This window comes from Thermoascus crustaceus (assembly GCF_041956765.1).
Source record: "Thermoascus crustaceus strain CBS 181.67 unplaced genomic scaffold VTN00scaffold_9, whole genome shotgun sequence".
Taxonomy (NCBI): domain Eukaryota; kingdom Fungi; phylum Ascomycota; class Eurotiomycetes; order Eurotiales; family Thermoascaceae; genus Thermoascus; species Thermoascus crustaceus.
The window spans coordinates 369,603-383,690 of NW_027192535.1; the positions used below are offsets into that span (position 1 = coordinate 369,603).

At 50.9% G+C, this 14,088-nt stretch overlaps 5 protein-coding genes across 5 annotated transcripts; 2 read left to right on the forward strand and 3 right to left on the reverse strand.

Annotated features, from left to right (window-relative positions):
* Positions 1-934: 934 nt before the first annotated feature.
* Positions 935-2,094, reverse strand: VTN00DRAFT_10149 (uncharacterized protein; the record flags this gene model as incomplete). Its single annotated transcript, XM_069426773.1, has 2 exons — positions 935-1,657; positions 1,714-2,094. 2 exons carry the CDS (start codon positions 2,092-2,094, stop codon positions 935-937), a joined length of 1,104 nt encoding a protein of 367 aa, XP_069283911.1.
* Positions 2,095-3,388: 1,294 nt separating this feature from the next.
* VTN00DRAFT_10150 (uncharacterized protein) lies at positions 3,389-4,311 on the reverse strand (the record flags this gene model as incomplete). Its single annotated transcript, XM_069426775.1, has 2 exons — positions 3,389-4,191; positions 4,251-4,311. The coding sequence occupies 2 exons, from the start codon at positions 4,309-4,311 to the stop codon at positions 3,389-3,391; spliced, it is 864 nt and encodes a 287-aa protein (XP_069283912.1).
* Positions 4,312-4,700: 389 nt separating this feature from the next.
* Positions 4,701-5,258, forward strand: VTN00DRAFT_10151 (mitochondrial 54S ribosomal protein bL31m; the record flags this gene model as incomplete). Its single annotated transcript, XM_069426776.1, has 1 exon — positions 4,701-5,258. The coding sequence occupies one exon, from the start codon at positions 4,701-4,703 to the stop codon at positions 5,256-5,258; it is 558 nt and encodes a 185-aa protein (XP_069283913.1).
* Positions 5,259-6,090: 832 nt separating this feature from the next.
* Positions 6,091-9,714, reverse strand: VTN00DRAFT_10152 (uncharacterized protein; the record flags this gene model as incomplete). The annotated part of the gene is made up of 1 exon (XM_069426777.1): positions 6,091-9,714. One exon carries the CDS (start codon positions 9,712-9,714, stop codon positions 6,091-6,093), a length of 3,624 nt encoding a protein of 1,207 aa, XP_069283914.1.
* Positions 9,715-11,451: 1,737 nt separating this feature from the next.
* VTN00DRAFT_10153 (uncharacterized protein) lies at positions 11,452-12,586 on the forward strand (the record flags this gene model as incomplete). The annotated part of the gene is made up of 2 exons (XM_069426778.1): positions 11,452-11,710; positions 11,781-12,586. 2 exons carry the CDS (start codon positions 11,452-11,454, stop codon positions 12,584-12,586), a joined length of 1,065 nt encoding a protein of 354 aa, XP_069283915.1.
* Positions 12,587-14,088: the final 1,502 nt, after the last annotated feature.

The following is a 14,088-nucleotide window of genomic DNA, read 5'->3' on the forward strand; positions in this document are numbered from 1 at the left end:
TAGCTAGGCTAGACAGACAGACAGACCCGACGAACGGGAAAATGAATCACGAAAAAAAAAGAAAGAAAAAGAAAAGTTTTTGCCTGCTTATTTAGCTTCCTTTTTCTTCTCATCCTCCATCCTCATCGTACATAGCTCATACACACATACATCATATAAATCGTAACCTCGAGTTGTACTCTGGGGTTTGTGCTACATGCTACGCATCCACCCCAGGAAATTGATACTTTGTACGACTTCTATTCCTGGGATATAATATTACACAGTAAGATTTCCAACTCAACAGCCCTAATAAGGATCGAATAGACACACCCACGACGAAATCCAGAACACTACCTGACAATCAGCATCTATCCAATGATCCTTTCTATTCAGCTAAAAACGTAACAGTCGGAAGACTAACATACAAACATACAATGACAGTATAACATTATTACTGTGTATGATGTTGTCTAATGCTAGATTACATGATACCATACCACTAATACAGACACGTAAGCAAAGCGCCATCTAATTACAATTGATCAAATAATAATCAAGACCGTGCATAGAACGAGACCCATAAGGTGGGACCTATGAGATATTTATACACCTGTCTTGAGATATATATAGAACACTCCGAACAGTGGAGTTGCACGAGATGTATGTATCCCAAGATCCGGTCCGGTCCGATCCGCAGCTTGAAGCTCGTATACACTACTTGCAATATGACTACCCAGCCACGAAAGAAGCTACATTGCTTGCGAGAAGAAAGCATAAAGCGTCAAAACTGTAACTGCTTACGTTCAAGCAGGGTCATCGATTGATAAGTAGTGCTTGGTAGAAGCGAGGGATGAATGATGTAAGACTATCCTACAAGGCTCTTTAAGAATAGGGTCTCACCCGCATCCCCGCATCAGGCCCGGGAGAAATGAGCACAGAGAAAAACGCCAACCTAATTCACAATTATCAGGCCCGGACCAAAGACTGTTGACCTGGCAACTGCGTTCGCATTCGCAAAGGGTCCCTTGCTGTTGGTAACGGCAGCAATAGTCAATCCATTCAACTCGTTTTCATCAAACGGGAAAAGTGCTTCGGCGGTGACAGTATTTCCATTACGGGATATGATACGCAGCTCTTCCACGATCGGCAGATTCTGCTGGTTGATGTAAGTCATGTACAGGCCGTGATCCCCGCCGCGTTTCTCGCTGTGACCGTCGGCCACGGTCCAGGAGACGGTGATTTCCTGAGTTCTGGGTCCCGGTGGTGTGAGAATGGTCAACGGCTGGAACGTCAGCAGCTCGATGATATTCTGGTTTGGGCAGCTGCCGGGGACTGTGAAGCTCTGGATAGCAGTGAAGGCGAAACTCAAATCGCTGGTCGTCAAGAAGGGGAGCTCGCTGGGAATCTTTCCCTGCAGAACACGGTACCAGCCCTGTTGTTCGCCTTCCTGGCCAATAACAGATGCGATGAGACGAGCTAGACCACTGTCGCCCCCGACGGCAAAGATCTCTACCACATCTTGGAGCACCCCGAGGACGAGATCGGTAAACGTAGAAGCGAGGACGATGGCAGACTTAAAGTCCGAAACAGGAAACCTATAGGTGCAGGCTTGAATGGGCTCAGCATTGAAATGCTGGAGGGCAGTGTTCGCACTCAAGAGATGGAGCTCCTCTTGCTGTTTATCAAATTAGCTTCCAGTCTCTACTACACAACGGGGAAGTGGTTTCATACGGCCCTAACAGCAGTCAGAGCCTTTATGACGAATTCCCGTTCGCTAGGATCCGAGATTTGATAGCCCTCGACGTTGTTCGTTACGTTGCAGAGCAGCTCACTGAAGTACACGGTTTCAAAGAGCTCGTTGAAGGCGATCAGCTGCAAGTTGGTAATGCCGCCGCGACTGATAGTTGGTGGTGGAGGCGTATTCGGGAGGGTCCCCTGTGCATTCAGCTCGATATGCTTGAGCTGATCCGGGCTTGGATTGGGCAGACCATCCGGGAGTTGTCCAGCACCGTGTCTACGAAGTAGATCACGAGCTGTGAAGCCCGTCGCGGCCGCAGAGACGAATGTGCTTGTACCCAGGAGGGTGACCGCGGTGGGAAGAAAGAAACGCATGGCTACGGAACTGATGGGATAATTTCAGAAGCAAGGAGAGTCACGATGGAATATCGATTTGTATCCGTAACCTTGTGCAATAGAAGATATAAGAGGTGGAACCTATTCGACGAGTAAAAACGATGGTGGGAACGATGTGGAGGATGGAAGAATGGACAGCGGACGGCGGAGTTGAGCAGCTTATAAAAGAGGTAAACAAATGGGTAGAAGGAGCCCCCCTCCCGTATACTCTGCCATGCCAGGAAGCCGTGGCTCAGTTGAGCTACCGGGGAGGGAGCCTGCTCATCGAGATGCATGTTTGATCGAGAAGGATCGATTCAATCCCTCGGAGGCTGTGCTCGATCCCCCGTAGTACAGCGTAATCACATGGTCGACGATGACCGGTCTTGTTGCCAATCGCGATCCCAGGCTCTCCTCCCTATCCCTTCTTCCTGCCGTAAGAGCGTTAAATCGATATCGTTGTTGATTCTTTCCTCATCCTTTTAAGATGACCAAACGCGCGTCTGATGCCGCTGGTGCATCACCCACGGCTACCTCGTAAAGGGCAAATGCGCCGTTGAGTAGCGGAACATTCGAGTTGAAAAGAAGAGCAGCAGCAATTGAGAAGCATCCAGTCTCTACGGCAATTCATTAAATTAATCTCTGAACCAATAGGGACGGAAGACGTCCTTACCTGCCCCTCCGCAATTACACGAAGTTCATAGCGGTGTTGTTTACCCACTAGAACAAAAAGAGCAGTAAACAGGATGCCGGCAGATTTTCTCCTCGGGTAGGTAATATATATAGTATGCTTGTTGATGGCAGGGAAGAGAGATAGAGTAGCACGGTGAATATTCAGGCGCAAAGGAATTCGGACTTGTACATTGTACATGTATGCACATACAGTACATGCCTAGGTATTAATTCCTATGGACATGTGATGATTCTCTCTAATACAGATATAAAAAGTCCTCGGGGTATAGCAGAAAGAGTCACTCAAGAGCGTGTGTAGTTCGTATAAGTAGGTTAACCTGCAGGACCATCCCCGGAGCACCATAACATATGAACCTTCGGGCGAAGGATCCAATAGGTCAATAATCTCCAGAGACGGTATGGTCTGTCCATTGCTAAGTAGAAGGTGGCAGATCATGGTATCCAGCCAGCTGGTGCTGTGGCTGCGTAGTATATTACAGCGGATCTTGAAAGGTCGGGACCACCTCCTGGCCGACATGGCGCGGAAAAGTAGGCACCTAGTACCCAGTTTGGGCAGGGAGGAAACCCGCAGGCTTATTTCGTTCGAACATGCAGCAATTCCTTACACATTCTCACCCATCTTCCAGAATCTCGTGTCTGCGTATGTCAGACACAGATCCTCGGGCGAGTGACCGTCTCCCGTGCTATCCGCCCGATCCGGACGGGGCTGCTCCAGGACCCTGACAACGGTCCCCAGGACAATGGTATGGTCCTGGACCTCGATCTTCTGCGGAATGAGTCTGCATTCGAGGACAAACGGGAAGTCAGCTGTCTGCGACTCAGAAGACTCCTCCAAGCGCCGTCTCCGAAGAAGGGGAGGTGCTGGTGCGCCAGCCTCGTCAGTAGCACTACCTGACGATGAGAATTCAAACTCCACCTCTCCGCTCGATATGTGCAGACTCGCATTCCCTCGAGAAAAGTCTCGTGCCAGCTTCGCGGTCGCTGCGCTGGGCGCCAGCAGATGGACGAGGAACCGGCCTGAGGCCTGCAGCGCATTCAACGTCTCCGAAGGCCGCTTCACGTTGAACGATATCACCGGTTCAGGGTAGAGAGTGACGGTGTTGAAGGAGGATACCGTCATCCCCCGGAACGCTTTTTGGCCATTGTTATTATTACTGCAATCCGTCGCCGTGATGATTGCGACTGGATGCGGAACTTGTCGCATGTGGACGCGGACCTGGTCGGACAGGCTGGCTTTCTCCTCAAGTTCCTTTTCCCTTGAAGCGACGGGGAAATCATTCAGTTTCGCTGCTGCGTTGGTAGCGACTGTTCTTTTGTACGGATGACATTGTTTTTGCGCGGGTAGGCAGGACCGTCGGGGAGTGCGGGATAGAGGCAGCACAGAGGAATTTGGAAAGGCAGTTTCTAGCTAGATCTGTAAGCAGAGCTCTAAGATACTTTGGAAATGCATGTAAATAATTTACCTCTATAGTGCCTGGGAATCCGACGAGCCAGAAGCAGGCATCGCGGATATGGGAGCTTCATCCCGCCGTCGGATTAAGATAAACGGACGGGACGGGACGGAGTACGAAAGCAAAGTTCAAGGAATGACTAAGAACTTGACGAAGAAAGAGACATAAGACGACAGAAAATTACCGAATCCCCCCGACTTCATTATGAGGCGCAAAACCAGAATTTAACAATGGCGCTCCATCCGCGTCGAAAGGTTCGAACCGAGCGTACTTTATCGGAGACTCAGATCAACGCAGCCCGCCGAACAAAATCGCAAGCCGGGTCGGAGAGACCTGCTTATATAATCCCGCTCCGTTCTCCGCGAAATTTCTCAACTCCGAGAATCACATCGAGCTACGGGCATACGAACCTCAAATCGAGTCCAATTCCCAATCCACAGCAAAGAAAAACACACGAGAAAAATGTCGATACACCTCCCCCTCCGCCGCAGCGGCCTCACCCTCACCAGCGCCGCCCCCAACAAAACCACATTCATCTGCACGCAATGCCGACACGCAACGCTCCTCCGCCGCCCGAAACGTCCCTACACCTTCACCCAGCTGGTGACCCTCTCGGACGGCAGCACCTTCACGCACCGCACCACCTCCCCGATGCCCGTGTACCGCTCCACTCGCGACACGCGCAACTCGCTGCTCTGGAACCCGTCCAGCAACAAGCTGATGAACGTCGAGGAGGACGAGGCAGGGCGGCTGGCGGCCTTCCGGGCCAAGTTCGGTCGGGGCTATGATGCGGCCCCTGCGCCAGGGGCGGAGTCGTCGTCGACAAGTGCCTCCACGAAGGAGGAGGATAAGAAGCAAGAGGCGTCAGCTCCCAAGGATAAGAAGAAGCAGGAAGACGATTCGACTGCTCCGGATGATTACTATGACGAGGACGAGGACGATAACCTGCTGGATCTGATCAGTTCGTTTGGGCAGGAGCAGGAGGCGGCGTCGTCGTCTTCTGGGAAGAAGAAGAGATGAAGAGGATGATTAACGAAGGGGAAAAAGAAAATTCGAAGACGATAGGTTAATTGAGGAATTCTGTTTTTCTATGTATGATACGATAACGGACGGAAAGAAAGGCAAGGCGCGAAACAAAAGGGCCTCGATATCCATTCCATCCATATATCGTTTTTGGTTGGCGGATGGGACATGTGTCACATTATATCCATCATTGTTTATTCCACGAAGCATCGTTCTCTTGTCGACATGTCCCGGAAATGTACAATACATCATCCATCCCGCGAGGAGTGCTGGTCTTCTCAAATCTCAAGAAATCCACTTTGCAATTGAAAATCCCAGATCAATGCTATTGGCTCCTACTCTTCCAAACTCAAGAATCTCTTGCCCACTCCTGTACTGATAATATATCTATCTACACATATCGGTGGGAGGGACGTAGTAGACACCCAAGTGAGTGAGACTTAAAAGTCCGGATAAGAGGATTGACATGTTAGAATCCGAACAAGAAAGAATAATTGATAGGATTAACCTGCATCATTAACATGAATGCCTAATAATATTTGTTCTATGTCTAATAATAGGAGGTATGCGAATAAAGGACTATGGCAGACAAGGGCTGCCGGGGCTGCTCCCACGTGTGAACCCTCTATCCGCTTACGCTGAAGTCATAAGAGCAGCGAAACTCACGGATTGGACCACAGTAAAGGGAAACAACAAACTGAACAATGGAGGTATCTCATAAGGGGAATAATAGCAAATGCTCACAGCGTGTAACATGAGACATCACGAGAGAAACATACAAACGAGATTCATTAAGCATTAACCGATTAACCAAAACACGTCATCTGAATTAGACGGCAGGTTCGACCGTTTGCAGCGGAACGTATCCTTCATCTGCCCTTGCCCTTGTAGGTTTCTTTCCGGTAATAATGGTGGTAACTGCATCGCCAAAGTCCTTCACGCGTTCAAACAGACCGCGAGGGGCAATCTCCTCAGAGACTGCCAGAGCGCTCTTCCACCACTTTCTTTGGGATCCGCGAAGACTTATCTTCCCCATCTCAACCTCCTTCTCCAGTCGATCGACGTCCATCCAGCGTGGTCGATTCCAGAATTTGAGAAGGAGACTGCTCACCACGACGGAGACGCTCGATGCAGCCATCGCGGCACCAGCAGCCATGGGATGAAGCATGAGACCGCCGAAGGGGAGGAACAAGCCCATGGCGAAGGGGAGGCCGACTATATTGTATACGCAGGCCCACATGAGGTTCAGCTTGATCCGATTAAAGATCGACCGGGAGAGGGAAAGACTCGCTGGCACAGAGAGAAGATCGTCTGGGCGCATAAGAACAATATCGGCAGCCTCCATCGCTACGTCTGTCCCTGACGAAAGGGCAATACCAACCGAGGCAGTGGCTAAGGCAGGGGAGTCATTGATACCATCCCCAACCATGGCAACACGGTCCCCTGCGGACTGCAATTCCGAGACGATGGATTGCTTATCAGAAGGCGAGACGGAGGCGCGAATCGCGGCCGCTGGGATTCCGACAGCTGTTGCAACAGACAGGGCGGTGGAGTATGTATCACCCGTGACAAGCGAGGTTGAGATTCCCATGCGATGCAAGGCTGCAACAGCAGCAATGGCAGTTGGCTTCAGGGAGTCTTGAAGAGAGATAGTCCCAGTGTACTGCCCATCAATCGCCACATGTATCAGAGTCAAACCAGCAAAACTGTCAGGCTTCGAAGGTGGGAGAGCCGAGGCGGACTCATCTGGAGGCTGAGAGTCGGGGTCGACGGCTTCGGGAACTCGCACGTCTCTTGAACGGAGGAAAGCTGCGTTCCCGACTAAAACCTGATACCGCGTGCGCTCAACGCCGGAAGCTGGCTCAACGACGGCAGATATTCCTTTGCCTACCAAAGCTTCGAACTCGCCTACGCTGCCATCCAGAGCTGCCTCGCTGGAGCCTCCAGTCTCGGTCTTAGCTGCCGTCAGGATCGCTTTGCTCACGGGGTGTTCGCTGCTCATCTCCGCAAGGCCTACAATTAGCCACCAGAGCCGACGACGCCAGTCATTGGACGTCCAGGTAGGCTCCAGTCTAGCCTCAGTCACGCTCATTTTGCCCACAGTAAGAGTTCCCGTCTTGTCGAAAACGACGTGGTTGACTTTCGTTGCAGCCTCGAGAGCAGCGCCTCCTTTGACGAGAATTCCGTGCTCCGCACCCACTCCAGTTCCAACCATGACTGCCGTGGGAGTGCTAAGGCCAAGGGCGCATGGACAAGCAAAAACGATAACGGAAATGCAAAGCTTTAAGCAGACCATCACTCTCCCTCCGTTCTCCTCAGCGTCGAAGACCTTGGGTGGATGAGGCAGAACGTGGCTGAGAATCATCCAACCGACGAACGTGATAAGTCCGAGACTGACAATCGTGGGAACGAAATAACCAGCGACAACGTCAGCAAGACGCTGAATGGGGGCACGGCTAGTTTGAGCCTCCTGCACCAGCTTGACAATCTGGCTCAATTGCGTGTCGCTGCCAGCCCGAGTGACCTTAAATTCGAGTGAACCTGCACCATTGACGGTCCCAGCTACGACAAGAGAACCCTTGCTCTTGTAGATCGGAAGGGCTTCTCCGGTGATCATGCTCTCGTCGATGTAGCTCTCCCCACGAATGACAATACCGTCCGCAGACACCCTGTCTCCAGGCCGCAAGACTACGATATCGCCGATCTCGATTAGTTCGGTTGGGACGAGCTTTTGCTCGACAGATCTCGCGTTACCACCCGGAGTCGAAGACCCTTTCTTCTCGGTTGCGGGGTCTGCAGCATCCCATTCCTCGGCTGCTTTCTCTGCAGCTATTGGATCTTCGTATATCGTTGCCATCGACGGGGTCAAAGACATCAGACGGGACAGTGCCTTGGAAGTCTGGCCTTTGGCCTTATTTTCCAGCCAACGTCCAAGCGTGATAAAGGTAATGAGCATCGTGCTAGTGTCAAATACCGTATGGGGTCGGAAATGGTGTGGACCAAGGGCGGCCATGAGCATTGTGAACACACTGAAAAAGAATGCCGCCGACGTTCCCAACATCACAAGCACATCCATCGTTGGCGACCGATGCTTCAATGACTTGAAACTGGAGATGTAAAAGCGCATGCCAATGCCGAACTGTACCGGAATGGTAAGCGCGAGGCACAGAAGATCACCAAGATATAGACCGGGAAGAAGCTCAAGGCCGCCAAAGTCGAGTGCCGGGACGTACATCGGTAGGATCATACTGATGACGAACACAGGGACGGCAAACGACAACGACGACCAGAAGGCACGCTTCCACTCCTGGATCTCTTTTGTCTTCGCAAGAGATTCGAGTTGAGCGTTACTATCGTCCGAGTCCGACACCAAGGTATTGTAGCCGTCTGTCTCGATGACCTTCACGATAGAGCGAATTCCCGTAACTGATGGACTGTATACGACAGAAGCGCGAAAAGTTGCCGTATCTATCGAAGCCGATGTAACTCCTGGAGTCTGGCGAAGTACATCCTCAAGCGCAGCAGCAGCAGCGGCGTCCGGTAGACCGTAAATCGAGAAATTAACGGATTTTGACGATTTCGAGGAAAGAGATGCCTCCGCTCGTGAAGAAACGACGTGGGCATCGAAACCCGCGTCTTCAATCAGGCTCGTGATTTTCTCTGGAGTGAGGATAACAGGATCGTGGACAATGATCGCACGCTCGGCCAGAAGACTTATATTAAATTGAACCAAACCGTCGACACCCTCGAAGGCGCCCTGGACACTGGACGTGCATGCGCCGCAGGTCATACCTTCGATGGCGACAGTGGTTCTCATATGTTTCGGCTTGTCCACCGCCTTACTCTTTCCTCTTGAAGACTTCGCAGTGGCCCCTGACGCTTTCGTGTCCAGCACCGTAGCCCCAAATCCACGATCTTCAATTATGTCTGCAATCTGTTTAGGCGTGACGAGAGACGCATCGTGTTCAACTACTGCACGCTCTGAGAGCAGTGACACATTTACCGACTTGACTCCTGGGACATCTTTCAACCCGCCTTCAACTGCGGATGTGCAGGCGCCGCAGGTCATCCCTTCCACTGCCAAAGTCGTCGTCGATATTTCCTGCTTCCCGTCTTCCACTCCTTCATCATCATCGGCCTCTGCAGTGGGCATGTCTGTAGATATGACTGAGGCATCAAACCCTCGACCTTCGATCAATTCCGCAACCTTGTCCGCGGGCAATACATTGGGATCGTGGTGTATGACAGCTCTGCCCATTACAAGGCTCACGGACACGTTCCCAGCGCCATCAACGCCCTTGAAAGCACTCTCCACAGAGGACGTGCAGGCTCCGCAGGTCATGCCATCCACTCTGACCGTCGTGGTCGCCATATGGGCAGCCGGTTGCCGTTCTCGCGAGTCCAGATCATCGTCGGCCGCAGTAGACACTGGAATGTAGGAAGAGGACGCCATGACGCCTCTGTATCTCCCGCAGGGACTGGGTGAGAGGAAAGAATGGTTCCCCTGGTCGCTATAACATGAGAGTTTTGCGAACTGTTCGGTTTCGGGATTTGTCAATCTTGAGAGGCAAGATAGGCTTCACATTCAACTGGCGCAATCCGTCGGCGCAATGGCGACGTTTGCGGACACGGCCGCAAGACGAACGGTGAGGTTATGAGGGAAATAGCCGTCGTAAACAAGAGATCGCTAGCTCTCGAGGAATGAAATAAGAAGCGTGATGTCAGATGGAGCGTATTGTTTAGAGGAAAGGGCGTTGGTCGCCGGAGAACGGTTCTCTCGGCAGGGCCCGGATGGCTTGATTGGCCCGCGCGGCGGGGTTCCGGGCGGCTGTTAAGTTGCAAAGAATGATGATACTTAATGCTGAGCTGAGCGGCTGTGATAACGGACGTCGTCACGTCGAGGATGGCATCGGGATTTATTGCTGACCGCTTATCACGCTGCTTATTCTTCGGACACCTTCCGTCTTTGAAGCACTGGTGAAACTTGGTCTGCGACGCGGAGAAGATGTGGAAACACAGCGCAAACACATCAAGCTTCGCCAGGAACGCATTCTCTGGATCATCTCTTTTGAATTAAGAACGGGCCTCTTGTGCGCTTTTCAAAATCCAGGTCATTCCGAGGATATGCACAGCGCGTGGAGCTGAGGGACCAGGGACGTCTCACGTCAGACAGGTGTATGTCCTTCGGACTTTCAGTGACCCTGGCTATGGCTCGATGAGACGGCGACAAAGGCACCTTTCAGACAGGGGACATGGAGACAAGCTTTGAGACCAGACGCTTGGGGACAATGATGGAGCCTTCTCATCCACAGATGCCTGAGCTACATGTTGCTCGCCTGAAACATCTGCAAGGCTTCACCAGACGCCATCCAAAAGCCTGGGCAAAAAGTCCCAGCCTTTGAGACGGGCATGCTTCAGTGTTGTCGGTGGTTGAACCTGTAATAAAAAAAAATACCAAAACAGGAGGTATGGTACAAATAGAGTGAGCGTCACAAGACGACCTCCTTGATCGCACGTCGCTTTGGGACCATACATGGTGTACGGAGTACTCCTTAGTGCGAAAGCGCTCAGAAAGAAAGAGCAAGTCTACGACAATCGTGCATGGAAAGATAAGTCGGCTTTATAAGTACCTTCATCTAATCTTCTCAGACCACTACGGAGTATCTGCATTTGAAGCATCTTACGGCCTGCACCAAAGCCAGCAATGACCGAAACTAGCGGTGACCGGAGAACCGTGAGGATTCGACCTACTTTGGGTGTAGAAAGTGACTCAAATGGGCGCAAGTCGCCTTGCACGCAAGACTGTCGCGAGTCTGTCGGTTGAGGGATATTGAGATAGGTGTCTCGTATATGCCTAGCAAGATCCATGGGGGAATACCGCAATCATAGCGGAGCTGCGAGTGCTCTCTGGTAACGGTTGGTCGATGCGCCCGCGGGGAGGATAGCTTGTTTGCACTGTGTGCAGAGCCGCCATCCCGCCCGGCCATGATCCTACGGACTCCCCGCAGCAGCTCTGGCGTTGCTCTTGTTGCTCTAGACCACTAACAGTCTTTCTCGGAACCCGTCTGTCAATTTCTTTTATTCTGTAACTCTGCCGCCAGAGCTAACCCCTCGTTACAGATCGGGATACGGATACTTCATACATCCATCCGCTCATGGTCGTCACGGATACCTAATTCAGTACTCGATAATGGACCAGACACACGCGCGCGCCCTCGAGGCGCTTCAGCCGTTCGTGCACCTGGCCAACTCGACGAACACGTCTTCTCCCCGCTTCATTGCGAATATCATCACGAATGCTACGTCGAATCCGCATACCTATGTCTTCGCGGAGCTGCTGGAGACGCCGACGATCCAGAGCCTCCAGTCGCCAGACACGCCTGATGAATATAAAGGATACTTGAAACTACTCGAGATTTTTGCCTGGGGGACGTGGGAGGAGTATCAATGTAAGCTGCGATCGTCCTAATAACTACATATATAACACCGTTCAGATAACTGACTTGTATTGGCTTCCAGCAACTCCCAACCTCCCCCCTCTCAACCACGAACAAACCGTCAAACTCCGCCTCCTCTCCCTCCTCACCCTCTCCACTACCCTCCGGCCCCTGACCTACGGATCCCTGATGAAGGCCCTCTCCATCCCAACCCCATCTGACCTCGAGTCCCTCGTCACGAGGGCGATCTACTCCTCCCTGATAACCGCCCGTCTCTCCCCTGCCACGAACCCACCCACCGTCCATGTGTCATCCGTGGCCCCCCTCCGGGACATCAGACCGCAGACCGTAGCCACGATGATCTCGGTCCTATCGGAGTGGGAAGGCCGCTGCGGAGACGTCATCGGCGGGATAGAGGCCGAGATCGCACGGATCAAAGCCCAAGCGCAGAAGAACCGGACCAGGGAGCGCGAACGCGCCGCGATCCTCGAAAAGAGCATCACAGGCTGGGAAGGGGACGATGATGGCACCGGGGCAGCAGCAGCAGATTCCAATACTACTTCCGGCCGATCGGGATCATCAAAGTTCAACCTCCGCAAAGACGGCGGAGGGGCCGCCGCTGGTAGTAGTAGCAGTAAACTTAGAGGCGGAGGCGGAGGGGGAAACAAGCGTGAGTTCAACGCCGACGAACACGACGACGATGATGGATACTGGGATAACGGAAGCGATGGTGCCTTAGATTCTTCTGGCCTGGCTGGGTCGTCCAGGATGGATATCGATGAGGGGGCCGGTGCGGCTTCTTCTTCCTCCAGAGGTGGTGGGAGCAGTGGAGGAGGTGGTACCGTCCGGCAGGCGAAGAGGATACTGAACATGGGGAAGAAACATTGATTTCTATTCTTTTGGGACAGGCATGATGGTTATGTGAACGTTCGATGACGACTAACTAGAGTATCGAATTCTCTCTATGGATGCTACTACTACTACTGCTACTACTGCTACTACTAGGTAGATGAAATACCCCCCAACAACAAACAACAGAGAAAACAGAGCTACCTAATCTACCGGAATATCCTTTACGGTTGGATCTCCATCCCAGGTTGTTTGATAAAAAAAATTTCCTTAACAATGCAATGCCCAAGTAAAAAAGACATCCCCATAAATCTTTTACCAGGTTTTGGATTGGATAACAACGGATTGAAATCGACCTAACCCTTTCTCAACACAAAAAGGCTATATATATATATATATATATATATCTTTCCCCCTTTTTTTGCCCCTCCTTTTCCTAGGTATTCTTCTATTCTGCTACATCTGAAAAAGCAAGCAAGTTGATTGATGACGGGTTTCATTCTATTCTACTCTGTATTCCACCTGATTAATGAACGGTCAAGACATTCGAAACCTCTATTCATTCACTGATTTATTCTATCCATTTTACTAAAGCCAAATGGATGGATGCATGGTTAGATAGACACATTCCCATCCATCCATCCTGCTTGTTATCTAGTAGAGTTATAGTACAGCAGACGATGTCACTCTATCCGTACCTACAGTACAATACATGTGAATTCGTCTCGGGGGACCCTTTTATTTTAAAAGGTAAACGGATAGAGATCTTCCACGATAAATAGACCAGTACCTTAGGTTAGGTGTCTCTAGTTAGGTGGGTTTTGTGAGGCTAGAGAGGGATCCTATGATTGATCATTTGATATCTTATGTACGGAGAGTACTGTATGGACGCAACGTGTATTGTACGTTAGATGGTACATGTTTGGAGAGAGTCATCAGCCACGTACGTATGCTGTACTGTCAGCTGGCTGGACGGTGGAATTATTACTAGCTAGGAATGCCACTAGTGTTCATCATTCAAGGACCGGAAAGATTTGCTTTAGTCGCTTTATTGATTTTATTTTGTTTTCTTCTTATGTGATTTTTGACCAGCCTCATCAAACTATCAGAAGCCTTAGAACTTTGGCTGTATCTGTATCTGCATCTGCTTGTAACTCAGTTACATATATACACATAAAAGAACTGCCATAGAAACAAGCAGATTGGAAACAGGAGGGTATTTATCCGAAACAGGGCTAGAAGAAAGGAAAATATTTCAGGGAGATGGACGGGGAATAGGATAACGGTCAGACTTATTGTTGTTCTTGCTATTGTCAGCCGCTCCAAAAAAAAGCTTGAATCAAAATGGCTCAATCAATGACTTGACTTGGCTCTCAGATATGCGTATGGGGAATAGTATGTTGAGTGGCAGAACGAGAAGAAAAATGATGTTCAGAGAAAATGAACAACAAATGGAAGAGCGCTCGGGGGAATATGCATGAAGTAAGGGGGGGATTAGAGAGCAATGCCCTTAGAGCGAGTCACCATTGCCATAAGCGCCT